At 35.1% G+C, this 24842-nt stretch overlaps 3 protein-coding genes and 2 pseudogenes across 4 annotated transcripts; 1 reads left to right on the forward strand and 4 right to left on the reverse strand.

Moving 5' to 3' along the window:
* The first annotated feature begins 5084 nt into the window (after positions 1-5084).
* LOC120199748 (probable receptor-like protein kinase At1g33260) lies at positions 5085-6767 on the forward strand. The gene is made up of 2 exons (XM_039200760.1): positions 5085-5795; positions 5878-6767. Exons 1-2 carry the CDS (start codon positions 5186-5188, stop codon positions 6540-6542), a joined length of 1275 nt encoding a protein of 424 aa, XP_039056691.1. The 5' UTR covers positions 5085-5185; the 3' UTR covers positions 6543-6767.
* Positions 6085-24632, reverse strand: LOC120199749 (annotated as a pseudogene).
* Positions 11393-14237, reverse strand: LOC120199747 (annotated as a pseudogene).
* Positions 15065-17233, reverse strand: LOC120199751 (chloroplastic import inner membrane translocase subunit HP30-2-like). 2 transcript variants are annotated; one of them, XM_039200762.1, is made up of 4 exons: positions 16901-17233; positions 16643-16761; positions 15942-16071; positions 15065-15650 (listed from the first exon to the last, which is right to left on the reverse strand). In XM_039200762.1, the coding sequence occupies exons 2-4, from the start codon at positions 16711-16713 to the stop codon at positions 15429-15431; spliced, it is 423 nt and encodes a 140-aa protein (XP_039056693.1). In that variant the 5' UTR covers positions 16714-16761; positions 16901-17233; the 3' UTR covers positions 15065-15428. The 2 variants fall into 2 exon arrangements, with proteins under 2 accessions (XP_039056693.1, XP_039056694.1); XM_039200763.1 differs by having other exon boundaries at positions 16643-16758; positions 16897-17233.
* Positions 20257-21408, reverse strand: LOC120199750. The gene is made up of 2 exons (XM_039200761.1): positions 21291-21408; positions 20257-20971 (listed from the first exon to the last, which is right to left on the reverse strand). The coding sequence occupies exon 2, from the start codon at positions 20916-20918 to the stop codon at positions 20478-20480; it is 441 nt and encodes a 146-aa protein (XP_039056692.1). The 5' UTR covers positions 20919-20971; positions 21291-21408; the 3' UTR covers positions 20257-20477.
* Positions 24633-24842: the final 210 nt, after the last annotated feature.

Genomic DNA, 24842 nt, shown 5'->3' on the forward strand with positions numbered 1-24842 from the left:
AGCAATATTAAAAGGTATAAAAATATCACAAGTCATAACATATATAAGTTAAATATCATAATATCAAGTGAAACAAAATGATTCAAATCAACTACAACATGATATTTAAGGTCAATACCTAAAGAAATTCATCAACAACTAAATAAAAAAAAGTACATAATTGATACAAGTAATAATTATCATAATATTTATTGAAATCGATTCCCTCAAATTTCAAAATATTGGGAAAATCTTCTTCATTAGTTGAACTATCACCGCCATCACCACTTTGAACTTGAAACTCCATAGCATCACTTTGAACTTGAAAGTCCACAACATCAATATCTTCATCACCGGCAATATGATAAATAAATACGAAGTTAAATTTTCAAATTCAAACAATACTTAACAATTAAAAGTAAAAGTGAAAAACATATTAAATAATAAATATAATTATATAACTAAAATCATAAAATTTATTTAGGACTGAAAAAATCATAACAAACGACATCGTTTGGTTTAATTAAAAAAAATAGAACCGGAGGTTCACACCGTTTTGCCAGTTCCCAACCAGTTCACACCAGTTTTACTAGTTCATTGGAAAATTGGTTTTGGAGGCTGATCGGACAGGACAAACAACCGGTTCTCGGTTCACCGTCAAACCGATCGGTCCGATCTGATTTTGATAACATTAAAAAAACTCAACCCGATTAAATTAGATTGAATAGGAAGATATTAGGTTCGATCAGATACTATCCTAATTATAGTGTGAAATGTATCATCTCATGTACTAATATAAGAATATATATGTGTATCAATCCGGCCCTATTTATTACGTGGGGCTGCTTTGTGGAAGAGTGGGAGGGCAACCGCAATCTCTTTGTAGCGAATTGATTGGTCAACGTAAACACTGCCGTGCTGGGGAAGTCGCTTTTGGTATGAAAGGTATTTTAGGTAAACTACATTTGCAGGTCACTGAAATTTTAAGGTACAATCACTTTGGTCATCAAAATAAAAAACATTCATATAAGACAATGATTCGTTAAACGTTAACGACGTTTAACGTGACACGCCCACGTGTCAATGGAATCTGAGTCCGCATACCTACATATAACTTTTTAGTAAGATAGTATCTCTAATAAAATGATGACATGTGTTATCGATTTACTAGTAGAAAATTAAGAGAGAATATGGAAAAGGCTTATGTTGGATCAAACATAGAACCTTTAGAAAATGATTCTAATGCACAATCATTGGGCTAAGCAAGAGATTTCGCTATATTTTGACAAAACATTATATTTAGTTTATGATAGAAGGAAAAAATGCTTAAGGTTTTATTGTGGATCAATTTTGGAACTTTAAGGGAGTGTATATAAGGATCTCTTTACATGTCACTTTAACAACCCAAATTTAGAGAAGTACGATCCAACCTGAATATGAGTCAACTTTTAAGGGGGAAATATGTATCTAATTTGACTCGATCCCGACTTAAAACCCTAGGGTTAGTCTTTATGCACCCAATCTTAAGTTTCAATCCACAACCGACAATGAACTATTGTGTATTTTTCCTTTTACAATATAAGCTAAATAAAATATTTTACCAAAATACGTGGACATGTCACGTCAATAATTATTAGTCGTTGAATAATTCAATGACCAAAATGAAGTTTTTGTTAATAGTAATGACTTTAACGGAATTGTTTCGAATCTAGTGACCAAAGTGAAAGTGTCATAAAAGTTTAATGACAACTGTTATACTTTGCCCATTATTTTACTTAAAACTTTTGGTTTCATTCCGTCGTTTATTGGTAAATTAACTCAAATTACATACTTCATATTACTATTATGAAAACAGTCCTTCCAACTCAGTTTTCTTTATATACAATATTAGAATTCAAATATTTTTTTGATATAATCACTTGAATCCGATCTATTGATCGACTAATCTAAGTCAGGTACTGCAGAGACGAAGATTCCCAACTCAATTTACTCTATCAAATCTCTGACGCTGCTTAAATGATTCATCATTTTATTCCGCTAAACCAACAGGTAATTATAAAAACTACTGAATATTTCTTTTTTGGGATAAAAAAATGAGGTCGAAGCCACTACACCAATTCCTTATACGTCTACATGGGAGGCCGAAAGCATCTCCAACCAAAATTTCAAGTAAATCAATTGGAGACGAACCAAAAATCGTAAGAAATACCTCTTGAGAATCGGTCAATCTGACCATGAAGCCAGTTATCGCATTGGCCTCATGTCCTATTAGCATAAAATCAACGAACTGAGCTTTATCTTTCAATCCCTCCGATCACTAAAATTACTCGATAAATTCGAATTAATCAAATACTTACCCAGATTTGCACATCAAAATCTTTATAAAAGACGACTGACCACATCATTGAGGGAACGAATATGACCCTTCCTCGATGCGACCATTGACATCATAAATAATTGCGTAGACAAATATGTCGTTGTATATAAACAATATAAAAAGGCATGGGTTGTTAGACTGATAATGACTTTTACGTGGAATTGATAAATTAGCTTATGAACAAGTGGTCTAATTTGGACTATATTATTTTATATCATACTTCTCATACAACAGATAACTAAATTACCAGGCATGGACATGTCAAGTTAAAATTTGCAAACAATTTTGGATTAATTTACAGGTTTTAATGTTTATTTTTCAAAAATATGCAAGTTTAAGTTAAAATAATCAAATAAAACGAAAAGGAAGACTATAACTTTGATACACAAGAAAAATGAGTTATATTGTTTTATTTTACAGAGTAGAAGAATATGGATAGAGATGGCAACGGGCCGGGTATTGGACCCGTCCCGTTTAAAAAACTCATATCTGTCCCGCTTAAAAAACTGTGGGGATTTAAACGAGGATCTCCATCGGGTAATCAGGAAAAATCGCGCGGAAACATGTATCCCGTTTAGCATAAACGGTTATTTAAACGGGTATCGGGCCGGGTATATATATTTAAATTAAATATATAAATATTATATATATTTTTTAATTTAAATTAAATTTATTAATATTATATATATATATATAATAATTATTTTTAATATTTATCGGGCCGGGTATCGAAGCGGGTAATCGGGGCGGGGATTACTAAACCCGTCCCCGTTTAACATAAACGGTTTTTCTCCATCCCGTCCCCGTTTAGCATAAGCGGTTTTCCCCATCCCGTCCCCGTTTAGCATAAACGGTTTTTTTTCATCCCCGTTTAATTCGATTTTCAGTTTTTCCGTCGAATTCTGATTTTTTTGCCATCCATATATATATATACCCTTTAAAACTCATTTTCTTAAGCTGATGGATTGTGTGTTTATTCATTCTTTTTGTTAGACACGCGGTTTAAAATTTAGTCTTAATATCAAAATAAGTACATAAACTATATTTAAATTCTCGAACAAGAGTTTAAACTATTTTTTTTTACATATTCAGGTGTCTAACGTCATAAACATTATCATTTTAAGTGTCCGGACCGTCAATGACGTTAATTTTTCTCATTATGTGACATGTTCAAAATCTGTTGATTTTGAAAATTTTTTTAAAAAAACATTATTATAGTTATAAAAAAACATAATTTCTCTTAAATTATAAAAAAGCTACAAAATACCTAAAATCTTCAAATCTTATCCTTAACTCGCCCCCCTTTCCGGCAATGACTGCCACCGACATAGTCCTTGTCATCTTCTTAGTCATACGCCGTTGTATTTTTCGTCAATTGGCATTCGAGATCACGTGGAATCGCGATTTTAGTCTAGGGTTCTCGGGTATAAAACGTCGATTCATCGTCTATCGGTCACGATTTCACAGAGACTTTGGTAGTTGGGGGAAGATGAGGTTGGGTAGAGCTTCGTCAACAACAAAGGGTGATGATCGATGTGGTTTTAGGGGTTGAGATAAATGTTTTAAAGTTTTAGGGTTATTTCAAAATGTTAATATTTTTCTTTAAAAATATATAATTTTATTTTTTTAAAATTTTAAATAATTTTTTTAAAATCACCAATTATGAAATATGTCCCTTAACGAGAAAATTAACGTCGTTGAAGGTCCAGACACCTAAAATTGTAACGTATGTAACGTTAGACACTAGATGGGTAACAAATAGTTTACACTCCTATTTGAGAATTTAGGTATAGTTTGGACACTTATTTTAGTATTAAGACTAAAATTTATTATATGATCACTTGAATAGTATATTTAAATTAGAGGAATGTGCACGGACTAACTTACATCGGTAGTTAAAAGAATTGTTATTGTTTCTAGAGGTCATGGATTCGAGGACCAACAACTACAACATGATAAAACGTTGATTATCAAATGTTTTTATTCTAGGGTTTGATTAATTTGATTTTCATAAATGCTCTGGTTAAATATTATCCAACCTTTAATTAAAAAACATTTTTATAATTATTTAAATTTAATATCAAACATAAATATTATTAATAATTTATTTATAATCATCGAATTCATAAAAACGAGGGAATCATCCTTACCTCTTGTCTTGTAGTTGGCAGGCCACTTCTTCTTAATTAAAATTAATAAATAAAAAGTAGAATAAAAATAATTCTCAACCTTAAATCTACGTGTACAATTTGACACGTTATTAATAAACAAAAGCGTGTGATATTATATATCATTAAAATAATTTAGTTAGAAGGCGCCATAATTACTTTAATATAAAATATTGTATTTTTGTATATTAAAAAAATATTCTTATTTCATATACGATTGATGAAAAAGCTTCCCAAACAAAATCTAATATTATGATGTGTTTTATTTATAAATTCTAAATTCTAAATGTAATCTTTTTATTTTGTAATAAAAGTTTAGATTAAGAGTAATTTTCTCTCAATTCTAAGATTCAGTTGAAATTTATATAAAAATTTATAGTGATAGAATCTTTTTAAATTTTACCATCAAAATCTTAATTAAGAGCTATGATAAATTATGATTTTTTTCCTGTCAATGTACGTATAATAATCCATCTAACAAATTTTCCATACAATATACTATGTTTTATATATACGGTCGGTCCAACACGATGCAAATAGCATATTAGGCTAGATAAGGAGAACCTCTGTGTCTTTCCGAGGAGGCTTCCGATATATATACTCTCTCTCTCTCGAACAGTCAGGTCTTAGATCGGAATATTAAATTGACGGTTGTCGGATTATGGGCGTCCCCATGGATACATGTTTGGCTACTGACAAATATAAGGTCACAAGGCAATGGATTTTATGTGTTTCCAAATTTGTCTGCTGGTATCGGTGGTGTTGTCGTCTCGTCCCCTCCATTTTCTTATTACTACCCTCTCCGCTCACTGTATCCGCCGCTTCCAGTGATCCGCCGATCCAATCCCACGTTCCGCCTCAAATCGACATCATCGTCACTCTCTTTCTTGTCTTGGTTCTAGCCTTGTTGTTTGCCATGGGGTTCATGTTGAAATTTCTGAGCTTCAGGAAACTCCGACTGGGTAAGATCACGTCGGAAACTCAGCCTGAACAAGACGAGGGAAAAGATTTAGTCGTCGCCGGTGAAGGGTTTGTCAGGAAATTCAAGTGGGAGGAGATTAAGGATGCCACTAGGGATTTCTCGGTCGTCATCGGTCAAGGAGGGTTTAGCAACGTCTACTTGGCTAACTTGTCTGGTTCAAGACAAGGAGCGGTTAAGGTCCACGTCGGTACAGATCGACTGAATCAAGCGTTCAAACAAGAACTGGATATCTTGCTCCGTCTCCGTCACGACAACATCGTCAAGCTTCTCGGTTACTCCGATGATCTAGGTCAGTCTTTTGCTTTACTCTTCGAGAAGAAAAAAGGTAGTCTTTTTTTATTAATTCAAAACCTTTTACTCCATTTTTTCAGAGGAAGTGGCCCTGGTGTTTGAGTACATTCCTAACGGAAACTTACAAGAAAAGCTACACGAAAGGAACAAGGAAGTGCTTCCATGGCGGACTCGCACGGCCATAGCTTACCAACTTGCTCGAGCAATCGAATTCCTACACGAAAAATGCAGCCTCCAGATAATTCACGGCGACATCAAAGCTTCCAACATCTTGTTGGACGAGCATTTCAACTGCAAACTCTGCGATTTCGGGTCGGCGAAGATGGGTTTCTCGTCGACGGTGATGCCACCGTCTTCTTCCACGATGAAGCACGTGATGATCGGCTCACCTGGTTACACCGACCCCCATTACTTGAGAACCGGGCTCGCCTCCAAAAAGAACGATGTTTACAGCTTGGGTGTTATCATACTGGAACTTGTTACCGGGATGGAAGCTTTTTGTCCCGAAAAGGGACAGCTGTTAACATCAATTTTGGCACCCAAATTAGTAGCCGCCGGCGAAGTTGCGGCGGCGGTGGATCCACGTTTGGGTGGAGAGTTCAAGTTGGAAGAAGTAAACGCTATGGTTTCAATCGCCGCACGTTGTCTTCACCAGTCTCCCACCGTTAGGCCTTCGGCTTCTCAAATCACACAATTACTGAAGGAGAAAATCGTTTCCATCAACTTCTCCGATTGCCAGAAATAACGAAACGGCGGTAACACCGTCGTTGATCGGAGCGTTTTCCGGTTTCAAAAGCGACATTTATGAAGGTAGATTTTGCGTAGTAAATAACAATCGGGGCATGTCCCGGTCGGTCGGGAATGCGTGGAAATATAGAAAATGTAATTGTAAAATGTCATATTGGGAAGGTGAATTGTATTTTGAATGCAAGTATTTATTACGTAGTTTGATTCTTTAATTTTCTGCCCATCTTGAAATTGACAAAACAATCGCTCCGCAGAGTCTCTTTCCTTTGTATTTTCGCTTTGCAAATACTAAATACCACAGTGCTGTGGACAGTGTGATCGGGACGTCTGCCTATTTATTTGAAGATAAGGGTGAGATTCGATAAATCATTTTACCCATACAAAGGATCTCTTTTAACAAATTTAAAGGCTAAAAATGTCATTAAACCCACTTATTTTTTAACAAGTTCAACAACGAGATATAGATATTCCAACAAGAAACGGGCTAAATTGTAAGAGTACAACTGAGAACCGATGCTCATGGCATCATTCTATTCAAAATTCATTGGAACTCAACCCCATATAACTTCAATAGGATGCGCTTCCCACCTCCATCGACACTGTCTCCAACAATGGCAAGCCGACAGTTGATTCGAACAAACCGAGCTGCTCGAGCAGTTTCTTGAGCAGCTGACCAACTACGTACGAGATACAGGACGCCGTAATGCCGAGGCCGATGTAATAAGACAGGGACAGGAAGTAAGTTCGATGTGGTCTTCTAACATGGCCTCTCCCGAGTGCAAGCAAAAAGATGCATATTAGAGAAGCGCCAGCCACTGCTGCGAGCTTGAGGTCTTTATCATCACTTTTACGGAACGAGAAGCCATAGACAACAGGAGGATCCAAGCCGAAAACGAGGAACGATAAGATAGTTACAACCGCATGCAGTACGAAATTCTGTCCCGTCCCACAGCACTTGATACCGGTCTTCCTTGACGTCGGAAGCTCCACCAACACTAGGTTGGTCGTTTTTCAGTTCTCTAAGCTGAAAAGTTTAATTGTTTGCAGGGTGCCAAACATGAGAAAGACAAGGGCTTGACTGTGAACATGCATATTGAAGAATGAATTTACAAGTCCTATACTGCTCTTATCAGCAGGGACTTTCGAAGTTGAATCCGAATACGGGTCGGATCTTCAGTACAACACTCATGGATTACAATAAATAGATTACAAACTATCCATTACATAATAATAGACAATTTTCAGTTTTATCATGTATCATTCAAACCAAGGAATGTTATTCACCAAGGGGGGAAACTCACATTATGAAATATGATGACAAGTCCTATAATCAGATTTGCCACTGCCAAAGCCAAAACATTCACTGCAATATCGAAGCAAAAACTCGTGTGACGCATATGTTGATATCAAGGAACCGCAGTCATCATAAAGTTTCAGATTTGCCATTTGATGTAATCTAGAGAAGGGAAAAAGAGAGAAAACTTACGTGTATCAGCACCAGCACCAGCTGCAGAAGACACAACACCTAAACTTGTGATCGATTCAACTAATCCACCATAGACGATGCTTTTCAGAATATCTCATTCATGAACTTCGCCAGCATCATAACTTCTACGTTCAGTTTCCGTTGTTCTTTGAGACAAAGATGTCACATCCGTCCTCGGGCGTAGTGTTGGCTCAAGTATCCCAGTTTCAATATCCTTTATCTCGTTACCTGCATCATATTGCAATGGCAGACAATGCAGAAAAGGCGGGACTTCAACAAATCTAACATTCGACACATTGCATTACAATAACAATCATATCCTTTATCTCGTTACCTGCATCATATTGCTTCATGTCCATGTTCCGCTTTCCAAATCTTCACTGGTAGACCCCCACAGCCACTATTCACTTCAACCACCTGTTTAGCTGGCATTTGGCAAAATCATTCCTGTGTCCACCATTTATATAGCAGAGTAGTAGTTAATATACAATGTATTTGGAATGTAGTTTACTGACACATAAGAAATTATATTTCATACTCATCCAGATATCCTTAAAAAATATGAGAAATGTAGTCAAGTTTTCTTTTTATTTCAAATTACCTCCGTGATTATTGTTATTTCTAAAGGTCCTGCATTCGAGCACCAATGATTGCAGCATAGATGATTGAATGTTTATTGTCAAATGGTTGAGAGTAATTAGAATATATACTATTTTGAAGTCACCTTATCTTAATCAAAATTCAATTTAGTCTTAAATCAACCATTATTTATTTTTAAACTTTATAATTTAAACTAGGGTAAATTACACGTTTAGTACTTAAACTATTACTTTTGTTCCATTATGGTACCTAAGTGTTATTTTTTTTCCCAAAACCATGCCTACCATTTGGTTTAGATTTTAATTTGGTACCTCGCCGTTAAAAAATTAATAGAACTACCGATGTGACATTATTTTTAATTTTTCAATGATGATGTGACATTATCTTATGGTGACACGTCAATATTAACATTAAATTTTTAACAGTAGGGTACCAATGAAACATAAATTAAATGTTTTGCATAGTTTTTAAAGAAAATAAAATGGAGTGTCAAAATGGAGCAAAAGTAATAGTTCAAATATCAAAATTGTAGTTTACCCTTTAATCTAATATCAATATCGTCAACTTACTAATAAAAAAAATGAGAAAAATATAATTGCAAGTGAGAGAATGGGAACCAATAACTCTTAAGAACAAAAAGCCTAATGTCTAACCATTAGACCAAAATAAAAAGTCATTATATTGCTGAAAAAATATTTAACTTGTAATATGGTTAAAATTAATTATATGTTAATTAATATTAATACCCATTGTTTATTGAGATTAATTAATAATTACAATACATATATAGATTTTTGAATGGATTACATATAAAGGTGAAATTTGATTTTTTATGCAATTAATTAAGGTAGCGTTTGTTCTATGTTGAGCTTAATTAATAATTATAAAATTTATACTCCTTTATTTTATTTATTTATTAGATCGAACGATAATCGATTTTCTGAAATTATAAAAAATGAATTGAGTAGAATAGTAAATTATGGACCAAATTAGAAAACAAGAGAAATGAGAGTCTGTATAATAGACTCTCGACTCGAATTCAAAATTAAAAAGTACATAAAATATTTAAGAAAAAAATATTTGAATTATAAGGATAATTTAATATTATATTTTCAGAAATTATTGTTATTTCTTAGGTTTTGGGTTCGAACACAAGAATGTTCAGGTGCGAGTGTTCGATGTCAAATAGTGAAGAGTTATATATGAACATATATTATTTTGTATTTACCCTGTTCAATCTTCAGAAGATGAATATATCATCCAAACCTATTTAGTTGGTATTTCAATCCAAATCTTAAAAATTAGGGTAAAATATGTAGACGATCCTCGATTATATGGTATTTTTTTTAATTAAGTTCCTGATTATGAAATGTTACTATAAAATAGTTATTTGATTAAAAAGTAATAAATTAACTGTTTTTTATGAAAATTAAAATAACATGATAATTAATGAAATTCATATAACATTAAATTTAATCTTTATTTTAATTTGATTATATATATATATATATATATATAAAAATTAACTTTGAAATTTAAATATCGCTTCAATTTGATCCAAACACAATTCTTTTGAACCCATCATCTCCAATGGAACATCCTTTTTTCTAGCAAACTCCCTCATCACCAAATTTAACGAGATCATTCGAAATCCAACTTATTATCTAGCAAAAATGATTAAGTCTACGTATTTAGTACATAAACTATCAATTTCAATATGTTTTAGTTCATGAACTTTCAATTTTTAAAATATTATCTAAAATATAGTTTTTTTTTCATTTTAGTATCGCGGTTAAAAACTTAACACGTTTAGTACTGAACTATCAGTTTTTGTCCATTTTAGTACATGAACTTTCAATATTTTCAAAATTTAACGTTAAAGTTTGACGTAATACTAAAACGAAACAAAAAAAAGTTTTTAACGGCGAAATACTAAAATGAAACAAAAACTAAACTTTAGTATAGTTTTAAAAAAAAATTAAAAATTCAGATACTAAAACAATTAAAACTGATAGTTTAGAAAACTAAACACCTAATTTAGCTTATATTTTTACACACATTATTCAATTTGATCATGATTTAGAGAGACTTTGTTCGATTAGAAACTCGACTCGATTTTTAAGATAAAACTTACTATTGATTTGACTTGATAGAAAGAAATTTAACTGAAAAATATAAAAATAAATATTATTATAATTTTTTAAATATAATAGTATAATTATTTTGAGTCGACATTTTTCACACTAAATTTAAACTATATCCTATCCTATAAAATTAAAAAAACGATTTTATAAAATTAGATCGAAATTCATCATATCAAAACCACTACCCATCCCTAAACAAAATCATCAAAATATAGAAAACCAAAGATCATCAATATAAAAATTATTCCTAAAAAAAGATAAATCTTGGCGACCCTATGGCAAATTCTAAATCCAGGTTCCTTTGCATGAATAATTCGTTTCTCTTAAACAAGCTGTGATTGTTTGGAATCAATTAAATCATAAAAGATTTAAGAAAGGGGTGACTTTAGGGTTTTCTTGTCTGGGCATCGAAGGAACTGCATGAAAAAGGAGGAGCTCGAGAGAATGGATTGTTGTTGGGAGAGAAAAAATGGCCTCTGACAAGTGACAATGGTGGATTATTACTTGAAGCCCGATTAGGAAATAAAGAGATTTCAAGGCAACAGGTGAATAGGGCTGGTAAAAAAAATTGTATTTTGAAGATGAACTCGATTACTTCAAAGTACCAAGGAAAGAGGATAAAGGAAAATGGAGAAATCAATTTTGACAAAGTAGACAAATTTACGAGTCGATTTGTGTTCTAATGACCAACTCAGTTGTAGCTACCAGTTGAAGTATGTACATGATGCGTACTTTCAAGCTAAAATGATGCATTAGCGGCAGTTGTATTCGGCACCGGTTGCCAGCCGTATGATCGAATCTTCAATCCAGAGCTACTTCATTCCCTCTTTCCGAACAGCCTGAGTTGCACTCTTCGATAGTAGTAGATCCTTCATTTCTCTGTAGCTGTTGAGCTCCTCGAGCGCATCTGCCGTTTTACGGGGCAGAAAAAATCCGGAAGCGACACCGACACCTTCATCGTATTCAGTCTTTAATGAATGAATGGAATAACGACTCGGGTCTTGCCGGAGAGGCGGTGCCGTTCTGAGCATGTGAACGAGAATGCCAACTGCGGCATCTTGTGATTTCTTACCAACCAGATTTGACTGTGCAGTAAATTCTGAAGCTCTTTTGCTCTCTGTGTTCTGACTGTAAACACCCATTGCAGGCACAGAAAGAAGCACACAAAATATTAAGCCAAAAGAGAGAGATCACATCTTACATAAAACTCTAACAACAGACAAACAAGGTAACCTTAAGAATAGAAAAAACCGCATGATGAATAGAATCGATTAAAAGTAAGAAGAGAAACTGTCTTGTTTTCATTGTTCTCCTAGGCATCTTCTTTCTAATGACATGAATGACCTATTGGCTATAGGTCATATTAATATCAATCAGGCTCACAGCTTCCAGTTTCCTTCTTGTTTTAAGCACCTTTACTTGCCTTAACCATGCTCTGAAAATGAAACCTTTTATCTTTACCAATATAATATTATCAGGCTTAAAAACAAGGATGAAAACTAACAACCTAGGCATCTAAATTTTACCTTTAGTAGCATCTATGACTAGAAACAGATAAATTTGAGATGCATGCACCTGGATGAATCAGATACATCGACATCATCAACATCGAAAGGGCAAGAGAATTCACAATCATCCATGTCATCCTGGAAAGATAATCTACTGGAGCTTCTAGAGAATCCAATACGAGGTGAGCCACTAGAAGATAGCAATCCTGAGAATCGACCTGAGTCATCTTTACTATCTCTAACCACCTGAGAAGCAAATTAGTACTGGACTCATCAGCACAAACAAAGATACAATATTTTCGAGAAGTGTAAAACTTTCAAGTAACGGGGACAGAAATTTAAGATTACCTTTGGTGCGGAATAAAGATTTGACAAGCCAGAAGGAGACTCGCCAGTCCGAAGAGCTTCTATTTTCCTGTACGATCGAATCCCATGGAGATTCTTGAGACGAGGCATCATGTTTTGAGCTTCTAGGAGACAAAGGAGGAAGGGAATGCCTATTTGGATCAGAAGAGTTAGGAGAAAGATATCTAGTACTCCTGCCAGTTAGTGGAATGGTTACAGGGGCAGTCTCAGAACAATGACGAGTAAGTAAAGGATTAGCACCGGATAAGTATGTTGGAGTTGATGGGGAAGCAGATTGTGAGAATGGGGGGGCTAGCTTATACTCATCATGAGCAGTAGCCTGTTGTAGAGTTGACACTCTATTATTTTGAATTCTATTACCATATAAATCAGTAGGTGGAGATGTAATATGATATGGTTTGCGAGATGTACGATACGCGGGTGGAGATCCTGCAAGAGATTGAGTTTTTGCAGGAGGAATTCCTCTGTGGAAGCCACTAGACCAGCTGTGCGGACGTTCAAATGGAGCTGAAGATGGAGGTCGCAGTCCTCTGGATGGAAAGGATGTAGCATGAGCACCCCTCTCCGATGAAGGAAAGGATCTCATAGGATCCGTGGTAGGGCTACCAACATAGTCTGTTATAATCTTTGGTGGCAAAGACACCAAAGGTTGGAGGTTGAAATCAGATAGAGTTGCACGGTAGGTCACGGACACATATAAGCAGCCTGGAAGAGCCTCAACAGGAGTAAAGCTATATTCTTTCATTCCATCCTCCTCTTCCCTAGAGAATGGATGACTGAACGATGAAACCTTGTAAACAAGATCGAAATTATACGTTTGGCTTAACAAACTTAGCTGCCTAAAGATTCTATATGCAGGGAGAAGCCTCATTTGCGAGTAAAGAGATCGCAAAAGTAAGATGCACTTTTTATAAATCTTCTTATAAGAAACAGCAGCATCAGCACCACTAGGAGTGGAAAAAACCCGAGGGCAATCGTATTGAACAACCCATCTTTCGATAACAGTCTCAGTCGAAGGGCCAGCAGCCGACGGAGCGTAGAGGTTATCCACCGACGAGGAACAAGAGCCATGGCGAACCAGTATTATGTCGATTACCATAGGATCCAAGAGATTCCTAAGGGAGAAATTGAGATTCTCCAGAGCCGGGGGACGATCTCCCAAAACTAAATTGAACCATTTGTCGGTCTTTCTCACCCGAGAAAGAGAAAGCGATTCTTGCTGTTGGTGGTGAAGAGAAGGGCCCTGGAGTCCAAAATAACGTGCAAGATCTTGGAACGAAATTGGGAAACAATTTGTTCCAATTTCCCAGATTCTCGATCCATTTCCATGGCAAGCAATCAGTCCATCCCCAAACAAACAGACAAGTATTGCGACGTATCAAGAAAAAGAGCTGCAATTGATAGACGACAATGAAAACGGAGAAAGGAACCTCCTTTTCAAATTTCAACTCTGACCCACCAAAGAATACCGATGATCGAAACCATTCGTACATCACCCATTAATCAATAATAAATCAGGCGGTAAATCTAAGGATCCATAAATTTGAAAGGAAAAAAAAAAAGCTTACCTGCAAATATGCAAAAAAAGGCAAAGGGACCCCTAATATGGACAATGGGACTAAGGGGAAGAATAAAGGGTATAAGAAAAAGAGAATTTTCTTACTAGTTTGCGAGGAGAAGATTGACCATTGGCGTGCCCGAGATTTGCAGTCAAAGCTAAAGGAGACGTGACCAATGGCAATGGCGTAAAACGCAAAGAAGGATGACACTGTACAATAGGATTTGACAATGGAGAAACAAACGGAACTAATCTCCTAAAGCATCCAAGGCACTCAAATTAAAAAAAAATGCTCTTAGTCGTAGTTATAAAAAAGAATCTATTATTGTTATGAAAACGATTGAGTATACATAATTGTTTGATAAAGGAATGGGTTTCATACGTGTACCATGGACAAGGTTTCCTTCCTTTGATAAATTTTGATGATCATTATCCTAATTTTATATCTTTTTTTATATATTTTTAATTACCTGCGTATAAACTATTTGGGAGATATTTAAAAGCCTTAATTCAGTCATAAACCTTCGAACTGTACTTATCTTTTAGTTAAATAGTTTGTTAATCAAATCAAGTGTCGAAATTAAAATTATAATTTTAGGCCAACTAACCATTTAATTTATCATCAAGATAACAAGCACGAGAAAATATCCTAGTAATTAAAAGAATCTAAAACTTATTTTAAAATTTTAAATGTGTTTTGGAAGTTAAATTTATATATTTTAAATCTTTTAATAGTTTTATAATTTTCCAAAAAAATTCTAAAAAAATAACAGAAATACTGCACTCTTGTCTCAAGCTCATGCACATGACATCTTATGACAAGAATTGAAACTTCTTAATCATTTAAAGCTAGGGGAAACTTGTTTAATGAAAATTCTAAACAACCATGTTTATCCAAATTGGATGCTAAGAGCAGCAAGAAATAAAAAGAAATCATTTCGTTGGAGAAGATACGAACCACTACCGTTCCTGGACGGTGAAAAGGCTTGGCGATAGTAGCTCACCGTAGTCGCCCTTGCTTCTCTTTAAACTCTGGGTCCCTAAAGACAAATATTAGACCAGAAGGTGAGAAAGTTGCTAGTGGTCAAGGGCAATGTATAATCATCCTACATGGAAGATAGAATCAAACCTCTGGATATGATCAAGAATAAGGAGCCTAGGTCCAGGTGGTATTTTCACATCTCTAACTGCACTGAAACACAGCATGTCAGTTTAAACGCAATCAGAGCATACCTACACACAGTTCATAAGCTTTTAGTTTGAAAGTTGAATCGAGATATAATCCAACTGCTTGCCCATCGGTGAGCAAAGGCAATGTGCTATCTGTTAACAAGCCTCCCTTGAAATTCTTCTCGTAGTTCTGCAGGCCCAGACTACTTAACATGGATCTTGTTCTGGTATAGTACATATCCTCAGCGGGTGGTTGAGAAAACTTTTGCCCTAACTGTATAATTAATCACAAAAATAGCGGTTGTTCGATCAAACTGCAGCCTCTACTAGAGCCATATTTCAAAGCAGTATCCATTCAGAATATTCAATAGTTGGAAGGGGAAATTTAATCTCATGGGATATAGGCACTCTAAAGAACAACTGATTCTAAAATTTCTGCACACCATCTTAACCCCTCTTTCGGGTTTATGCTAGCTCCATCATGTTCATAGCAAGCGAAGCAATTAATAACCAGATACTAAACGAAACATTGATCTTAGAGAGGTTAATGAGATTATAAAATCACCTGGAAAAGACCTCCTTGAACAAGAGCAAAAAAAAAAGACCAGATGTAGCTGCATTTGCAATCTGATTTGGGGCCACCCATACCGCTCGCTAAGGAAAACATGGCGCCAGAACCAAAAGATGCCACCGTGCTGCAACATACAGTACTTTATCTAAAACAACCGTGTAAACCTAGAGTACAATGATCATCCAACACAAGAAAAAGAAGGCAACAATTCTTTATTCAGAAACAAGCTTGGGTCATCTATATGATCCTCAGATCGTCACACATAACTATCCAGTAATTCTCTCCACATGTGATATAACAATTCTAATTTATGACAAGCTGAATGGAGACACAGAATCAGATTACCAAGCGAGGGAGATCGAATCTAGAAAAGAAAATGTGAGAAGAAAACGAGTGCATAATATTTTAACCGACAACGCAGCTCCAAGCTTCAAAATTGATAGGGAAATAAGCTAGTTCAACATGACAAATTTTCAATAATTGTTCTCTCTTTAACAACACAAAACAATACATAATCAATTAATCTCCCTTTCAACTGTTACCGGTTAAAACAAGACCTTTATAGCAATCAACAACTGGTATCTCTTATGGGGTTATGGAGCTATGAACCAATGACTAGTTGCAATATCCTCTAGGTACAAAACAACAGAAAGAAATCAATGGGGATAAAGGAAACTGTGATGAAAAAGGTTAACCTAGATTGGACATCCTCCTTCCCTCTCAATCTTTTCATGACACAAGATATGCCGGCGTTGACGCCGGTCATCACCGCAAAATTTCGAGCCTGTACCAAGGGACCTCCTCATAGAGCCTGCAATCAAGTAAACATCTACCATATATCAATAAAAATCCATTGACGGATCAATAATTCGACCCTGTTTAAAAAAACCTTCAGTGATTCTAAATTGTAACTAATGCTTAGAGAAAGAGAGGGGGGGGGGAGAAAGACCTGGGGCTTGCTTGAGAGAAGCCATGGCTTGAGGGTCGAGGGAAGCCTGGGGAGTTGGAAGAGAGGAGGAGACATCGTTGGTGAGGGTAACCATGAAAGCACCGATAGCAGCGCCCTGATCTGTGCTGGTGGTGGTTACGACGGCAGCCTCGACGGGTAAGGACTGCTTGGCTAGCCATCCCCTGAAACTGATCTCCACTTGAACTTTGATTGCAAATGTTCAAGTGGGTTTTGTTGTGGCATCACCACCATTCCTTGCTCTTTTCCTCACTCCATTTCTGAAGAATTTTTTGCATACAGTTTGATGCTCAAAGGACAGAAGAGAGTGCAATTTGCTGGTGTGCTGCCGCTGGAAATGGATACAGATATGTACATGTAGATTTACAGCAATGTCATGGACCGGGTCGACCCTAATAATTTTCACCCAACCAATCCGTAAATTTCTTTTAGTGTTTTATGATTTGGGAAAAGTACACAAATGGTCATCCTACTATAAGATATTACTTTATTAAGTCTCTCAACTATTAAAAGTTACAAAATGGTCATTCAACTATAGAATGTTGCTTTGTTAAGTCCCTCGACTATTAAAAGTTACAAAATGGTCACTTGACTATTTATTATGTTCCAACCACATTATTTTTTGTTAAAAAATAACAATTGTCTAAGTTGGACATAACATGATGGTTGAGATATGATAGTTGTTTGAGATTCTATGATCATATTTTATTATATCACAGTCAGCAGGTTAACGTTCAGCTCAGAATATCATCAAAATTTTAACGGAAGAGGACGAATCTAGAACATAATGTATTGTCGAGTGACTATTTTGTAACTTTTAATAATTGAGGGACTTAATAAAATAATATCCTATAATTGGGAAACCATTTGTGTACTTTACCCTTAAGATTTTTTTTATATTAGGTTACACTAAAATTTACATATTTCTAAAAATAACTCTTTTAAATTAAAAATTATTCTAATTAAAAGTTGATAAATTAAATTTTTAAAATCATATATTTCATTCTAAAAAGATATTTTACATACACATACATGCATCTCAAATACTATATTTTTAACGTGTTTGATTAAATTTAATATTATATAACTCAAAAATCTAATTCAGCAGGACATAATTACATTAAATATAAATACATAATTACTTCACATGTCCCCAAACTATGATCTTCATTTTTAAATTCACCTTCAAACTTTTAAATATTCTAATTGCAATCTCAAACTATGACTCCCACTCTAATTAGTTCTCGAACTTTTAAATGTTCTAATTTCATGCCTAAATTATGCCACTCATTTTATATTGATCCTTAAAATTTTAAATAATCCAATTTCAACCATAAAATTATTTTGATATAATTAGTTTCAATCATAATTCAACCTATTTTTTTCAAAAATATAATAATATAACTTGGCCTAACAATTTCATAAAGAGAAGATATGATTAGCATATCTCGATAGTTTGAGATGAAATCAAATAATTAGAAAAAAACTAACTTAAAATAAAAATCATAGTTTGTAAATGAAAGTGAAACATTTAAAAAATTAAGAATAAGAGGCATAATTTAAGAATTTAAAATGAATATCATAATCTAAAAAATTATGATATAATTAATTTTATATTACAAGTTACACGTCTCAAATATTACATTTTTTAAAATTTTATATAAAAAAGTCATTAGTTTTATTAAAAAGAGAAAATATCTAAAATTACAATGAAAATTGTAATAAACGTAAACTAAACATACAATTAGTATATTTTCCTATAATAATTGACACAAAAAATTATCTCTTTAAATTATATTAAGATAAATGTTAAAAATTCAACTAAAAAATTTGAACGAATGATAAATATAAACAAATATGACATCTGTAAACATCTGTAAACGAACCACAAAAGGAATCAAACTAATGAAAGACATCGACAACCGTATATCAGAGTTGATTGTCTTAAGAAAATTATCTACCAACACAAATTGCGTATCTAAATCCAATCAAATGGTTAAAAGCAGCGAAGATCAATATAATAACAAATAATCACGATCTTAATCAGTCGAACAACATCAAATCGACAAAACGAACGATAATAAAGACAAAAAAACATATACAAAAGAGAGAAAAATATACCACAAAATTAGAGTATATCAGAAATTTTGCTACTTGTGCAGGGACGAATTTACAATTATGCTCAGCAGAGGAAAACGGGAAAGGATTTGTTGGTTACAACTTCGGCTCCAAATGGTTGATCAAAACTCAACAACAAAATAGGAGACTAGGTCAAAACAACCATAGGCTAGATTTAATGAGAAAACGATGGAACAAACATCGTTGTAGGACTTCCGAGCCACTTGAATGTCTCAAGTTCAGCTGAAACCGAACCACTTCACCGGCGATTCGGTTAGCCGTAACAATTTAATTTGCCAAGACAAACAAGACGCCTTCCGATGAGCACAAGATGATGCTCACAGGCTCATGAATGGCAGCCTCAGTTATTGGCTGGTTCCGCAGTAGAGACCAAAGGTTTCAAGCAACTGATCCAGTAGAATTGAAAAGCTGTGTTAGTTCATTCTCAACTTATAATCAAGCAATTAAACAAGCAGGAGAATCAATAATCAACTTGCCTTAACTCCATTTACAGTTGGTAAAACCATGTTCAGACCTCGAAAATATTCAGAGAAACGACATCACGAACTCATGTCTGCATTCAGCCAGGCAGACACATTGGTATACCTTTACATAATAGAAATAATTCTAGCTTGTCGCCGGCTGGACGGCCTTGCAATCTACGGTAAGTCCCCGACAGGATGCAGGCATAAAACGAGGCCTTTACATTCGGTTTCGCCATCCAACACAAGGAATGAAAATTTTCGCCTGCACAAGAATGATTGAAAAAAGGAAGTCAGACATTTCAATTCAAGAAACCTAGAAATGAAAAAGAAGATACATTCAAGATTGCAAAAGCATATTTAAACTTCCCGAAATTGCATTTTCAACCCCTGCAAAATCAACACAGACTTCAGGATCTCATAGAAGAAATCAACAAGGACAAAACGAGAGTAAAATAAACTAGAAAATACAGAACAAATGACAAATAGCCATGTCGTTTCTCTTCAACCTGCATTCAACTAGTAAACCAACAAGGCAGCAAGTTATAAGAAGCACATCAAAATGTACATAAAAACCATGAAAATATAGAACATATAACAAATAGCCATACATCCAAAAATGCACATGTAGGAATATTATAACGATTCAATTCCTATTAAGAACCTAGAAGCACCCTGTATCTGCCAAAATCGATAAACCCGAGTATAAGAAGAGTTAGAAAGAAACTAAATTGAATTCGAGTTTCACAACGAAGCTAAGAGGAATTAAATAGCATTAGGCAAAGTAACAAATAAAAGTGTTCTTTTTCCCTACAGGCCAGTACCGTCCACCAACATCAAAGTCAATTATCCGTTATATCCATCTGAATAAGTTTAAATGGAACACTTAAAGGGGAACAAAATATAGGAGTCTTTAAGGTTAATAATAGGATACTAGATATGTAATGTAAACTCTAATCTAATCTAGCTCGTATCCATCCCGTCTCCAACTTGGCTGCAGATCCGACTCACAGCGGAGAAAGATCTCTCGAAAGGAGACAGATGGAACTGTGCATCACGTCTGCGCTTGAAACCGCAGCTATCGGAGGGCAGGGAAATGTCGGCATTGAGCTTCCTCCGGACACCTCTGACAGCCTGTTCCTCGGCTTGAGTGAGGGGAAAGACCTGGCGGCTCGCCCGGCAAAGGGAACTATGGTTATCATACAAAATTCTCTGGTCACAGTTCTTGTCACAGATGTGTGTGATCCCTGTTAGTTTGCAGCGATACATATTGCCAAAAACATGTTCATTTTGACATTTCCAATCGCATTTGTGAACAGTAATAGGACCATCACGGCCCAGAATAGTAGACATATAAATAACATTTGCAGGTTCAGCAGCCATGGTTTTGCCGTATACCTCCATTGAAAGTCTTTTTTTTTTCTTTTCAAGATGAAGAATCCGCGCCCAACGTCCTTCTGCAGAGCCCAACATGAGATAAAAAAATGGGTCAGGTCTCGTCTCTCGCTAGCTAATTGCCCGTTGCTACTACTATCATTTTGAATCAAAATTCTTCACTCAAACGACTCAACCAGCTAAAGATCAAGGCTTTAAATAACTGGTATTCTGTTTCGATTACCAAAGAAATAAAGAGCACAGAGCCCATCACGAAAATAACCATCAACACACAAGATCAAATTGCAAACAGACCTAAACATGGAAACAAAATAATTACCAGAGCTCCAACAGTGAAAAAGCACACAACTTTAACAGCAAAAGGAGAAAGAAAATACTCACCTGGAGCCGGAAAAGTGAAAGCAAGCAACAAACACGCAAACCCAGAAAGAAAAACAAAAGAAGAAGCAATCTCTATCTTGAAGAAGAAGCTGCAGCAACCTAAAAAAGAAGAAGAAAGAGAAGGTGCAAGGTGAAAACAAATGGAGAAAGAAGGGAAGAGGGAAGGGTATATATACCGGAAAATGGGATAAGTGGAATATGGATTGGACGCAAGAAGGGCCGAAGAGTGGGGTTGAGTTGACGCGGCGCACCCTTAATAAAACAAGGGTAAATTACGCTAATAGTCACAAAATTATCAGTTCACTTTTATATTTTAATCAATAAAATTGAAAATATTTCATTTTAATCATTAAATCGTTAATGACAACCGAAGCGGTACGTCCACATGTCATCTTGTCAATATCATCATTGATACTTCAGTCCTTCAATAATCAAAATATAAATTTCATTAATGATAATAATTATAATAAAAAAATCGATTTTGAAGAAAGTGAGGGACATGAAATTCAAATGCCAAACAAAATTACATGCAAATGTAATGAAATGCACGAAGAATCAAAGACTCTCCGTTTAAATATCCGCCCTTCACTTCACCACTCTCACGTGTCTAGGTTTCTTTGTCTCGTTTTCTTTTAATTCTTATAGGGGTTAATTCCTTCTTGAACCCTCGAATTATTGTCAAGATTGCAAATTGATATCCATACTTCAAAATATGTTGATTGAGCGCTCGAAACTTCCATAACAAAGCTAATCGGGTCATTTTATTAGTTTAAGAAAGATCCTAAACAACTACTATCGTGTAATCTTAGACTTATATATATATGAGTAGTTTAAATTTGATTTTTCTAAAGGAATAACTCCCGCATGAATTAAACGTACTCAATGGTTAAGAAGATAATTGTTATTCTTAGAGGTCTCGGATGCAACCATAATGTCTACAAGGACGTTGAACGTTCATTGTCGAATAATTAAATTTTTTGAACATATGATATCTTATAATCACCTCGTACTAATAAAAAAAACTCTCTTAAATATCCATATTTATATTTACAATTTGATTATGTATTATAAATATATTTGAAATTAAATATAAACTGATATTTAATATTTAAATTGAAAATTTAACTCATAAAAAGAGTTGATTAGTATAATAATGATATTTTAAGACAGTATACGGAGAGTACTAATATTCGTCATTTTTAATATCAAATTATACAAAGTAGACTTTGTCCACTACCGTTGTGACTTGTGACCGACGGTATAGTTAATGTCTTAATGATTAGGTAGGAGACTTGTTTGGCCAACACCCACCTAATTATGTGGAACAAAACATGTAGACTCTAAGCATGTGTTTTTATTTGTTATTTCTAAAACAAAAACAAAATCTTAATTAAAATATATATTCAATTGTACTTCCAAATTGTTCTTGCTTTAGTCACCATCCGGCATTGACATCCAAGACTGGTGCCGCTGCCATCAGGAAGCTTGCCCGTCACTGCAAGGGCACCTTTCGCCGCTAACTGGACTGCCATTCATTAGTCTCATTTCCTTTCTTTGTACGCGTTTTCTTTTGAAAAAAGTTCAAGACTTCAAAATTCTTGGGTCAGCTTATGCAAAACATATTTGAACATTGAATCAATTGCTCCAAATTATCTACTGCCAAAATTGCAACAAAACCAGTCCCAAAAATGGGCAAAAATTTCTTATAGAAATGGGCAAGGAAACAATCAGTTGCAGATACACTGATAATGAGGTTCCGAGAAAATCATCTAAATTTCAAGTGAAATAATGAAAGGGTAATCTAAACCCCTGCGACTACTAGTTCCAAATACTCATAGTCATCGACAATCTACCGGGGCAAATGATAAGACCGACAGAGACTACCTAAGTGGTAAGCTCCATAATAGCACTCACAATGTCACCATTGTTACTCTTGAGAGCCTTGACAGCCTTGGCCTTGGAAACCCCAGCCTGTGTCATGACCAAGTCAATGTCCCTAGGCTCTACACCAGTCTCATCAACCGGTGCTCCAGCAGCCGCAGTAAAAGTGTCTGGTTTTGCCGTCAAAGAGCCCATGCCTGGCACCCTGAACTGCTGGGCAGCTTGTGTCTGTAGCTGAGAGCTCAAATCCTCTATCTTAGCCTCACCAAAAATGGCATAGGTCTCAGAATTCGGGCTCTTGAAGACATCAGGTTTCGAGATGAAAAACAGTACCTGAATGCAAGAGAAACTAGGTTATATTATCATTCATCAAAGTAGCTTGACTATTCAAACTGAAAAGAAAATCATGGAATTCGACCTACCTAACCCAAAGAGTCGCAATTTTTAACGAATTAAAAATTACGAATAAAAAATAATTATGACTATGGAAACCATACATTTTTGGTTCTCTTTATGGTGACCCTGCTTACACCTTCATGCCTAGCTTTAACATGGCCTTTCGACTCTTCTTTTCGCTCCTGCTTTGCTTGGAACTTCCATTAGCACCTACAATCAATATTCGAAGCAATCCATAAAGGCTGCATAGAAATATCCAAACAATTAACTTGGATAAGACAATAGGCAACTAAATAACAACAGCATACATCGAAAGGACGACAGCCATAATTCATTGCCACTAACACATCAGTTATCTACAATGTAAAGCATTGCAAGAAATTGTATGCAAACAGGGTTGCGATAACCATACTAATTAATCTAATCCCAAGAATCTGAATATCAAGCTTAAGCCATGCAATTTTCGAACATTAAGCATAAACCAACAGATCAAAGGACAGAACTTTAGCCATGCAATTTCGAAAGAGTCGGACAATTTACAGAAGTTTCCTTCAAAAGGAATAAACTCAAACTGAAGATATAAGCATATATATACAGGTCAATTTCCCAAAAAAATTAACTTTCAGCAAATGTTCCCATTAATTCATGAAGTACCATTAGAAATGACTAATAACATCTATAATGCAGAAACGAGAGCGAATTAACAAAACGGGAAAAATAAAAAAAAAAAACAAAAAAGACGGGGAGAAACCTTGGGCATCATCTTCCTTATCATCTTCATCTTCGTCATTATCCTCATCGTCGTCGTCATGTTCTTTCTCATCTTCCTTAACATTTTCGACCACAGCCTCCTCGCTCTGTGAACCGTACCATATTAACAAACCTTATAAGGAAACAAAAGGGGAGTAAATAAGGGGAAACCTGAAGCTGCTTCTTGGGTTCCTCAATTGAAGGAACCTCCTCAGCCTCAGGCTTAGCGGCTTCAACCACAGCGGCCGGCGACATCCTTCTTTTCGAGAGCTAGGGTTTAGCCGAGCAGGGAAATAGGGAAATGGATAAAGATTCAGAAGCGTCCACACTGTATCGAGAGTTAACCTATTTTTGGAGTTATGGGTTGTGCTGCTGGTGACGAGGGTTTTGAGGCTAAAACAACATACCCAAGTCCATATTTTGAAATTAAACGGCCGAACGCCCATTATTGTTGTCTATGAAATTTCAGCTAAGATTATGGCTAAAACAAACAGGGCAAAGTACACAAAATGGTCCGCTCTGTTG

The sequence above is a fragment of the Hibiscus syriacus genome, unplaced genomic scaffold (genome assembly GCF_006381635.1).
Source record: "Hibiscus syriacus cultivar Baekdansim isolate YM2019G1 unplaced genomic scaffold, ASM638163v2 tig00005465_pilon, whole genome shotgun sequence".
NCBI lineage: Eukaryota > Viridiplantae > Streptophyta > Magnoliopsida > Malvales > Malvaceae > Hibiscus > Hibiscus syriacus.

What these genes read in the sequence shown, in the direction of transcription:
- LOC120199751 (XM_039200762.1), bottom strand. Translation starts at nt 16,713, where the DNA reads ATGACCGGCGTCAACGCCGGCATATCTTGTGTCATGAAAAGATTGAGA. An exon ending in AAGGAGGATGTCCAATCTAG is followed by an intron (nt 16,072 to 16,642) that starts GTTAACCTTTTT and finishes TGTATGTTGCAG; the next exon opens with CACGGTGGCATCTTTTGGTT. An exon ending in TTCAAGGAGGTCTTTTCCAG is followed by an intron (nt 15,651 to 15,941) that starts GTGATTTTATAA and finishes TTAATTATACAG; the next exon opens with TTAGGGCAAAAGTTTTCTCA.
- LOC120199748 (XM_039200760.1), top strand. Translation starts at nt 5,186, where the DNA reads ATGGGCGTCCCCATGGATACATGTTTGGCTACTGACAAATATAAGGTC. An exon ending in CGGTTACTCCGATGATCTAG is followed by an intron (nt 5,796 to 5,877) that starts GTCAGTCTTTTG and finishes CCATTTTTTCAG; the next exon opens with AGGAAGTGGCCCTGGTGTTT.
- LOC120199750 (XM_039200761.1), bottom strand. Translation starts at nt 20,918, where the DNA reads ATGGAGGTATACGGCAAAACCATGGCTGCTGAACCTGCAAATGTTATT.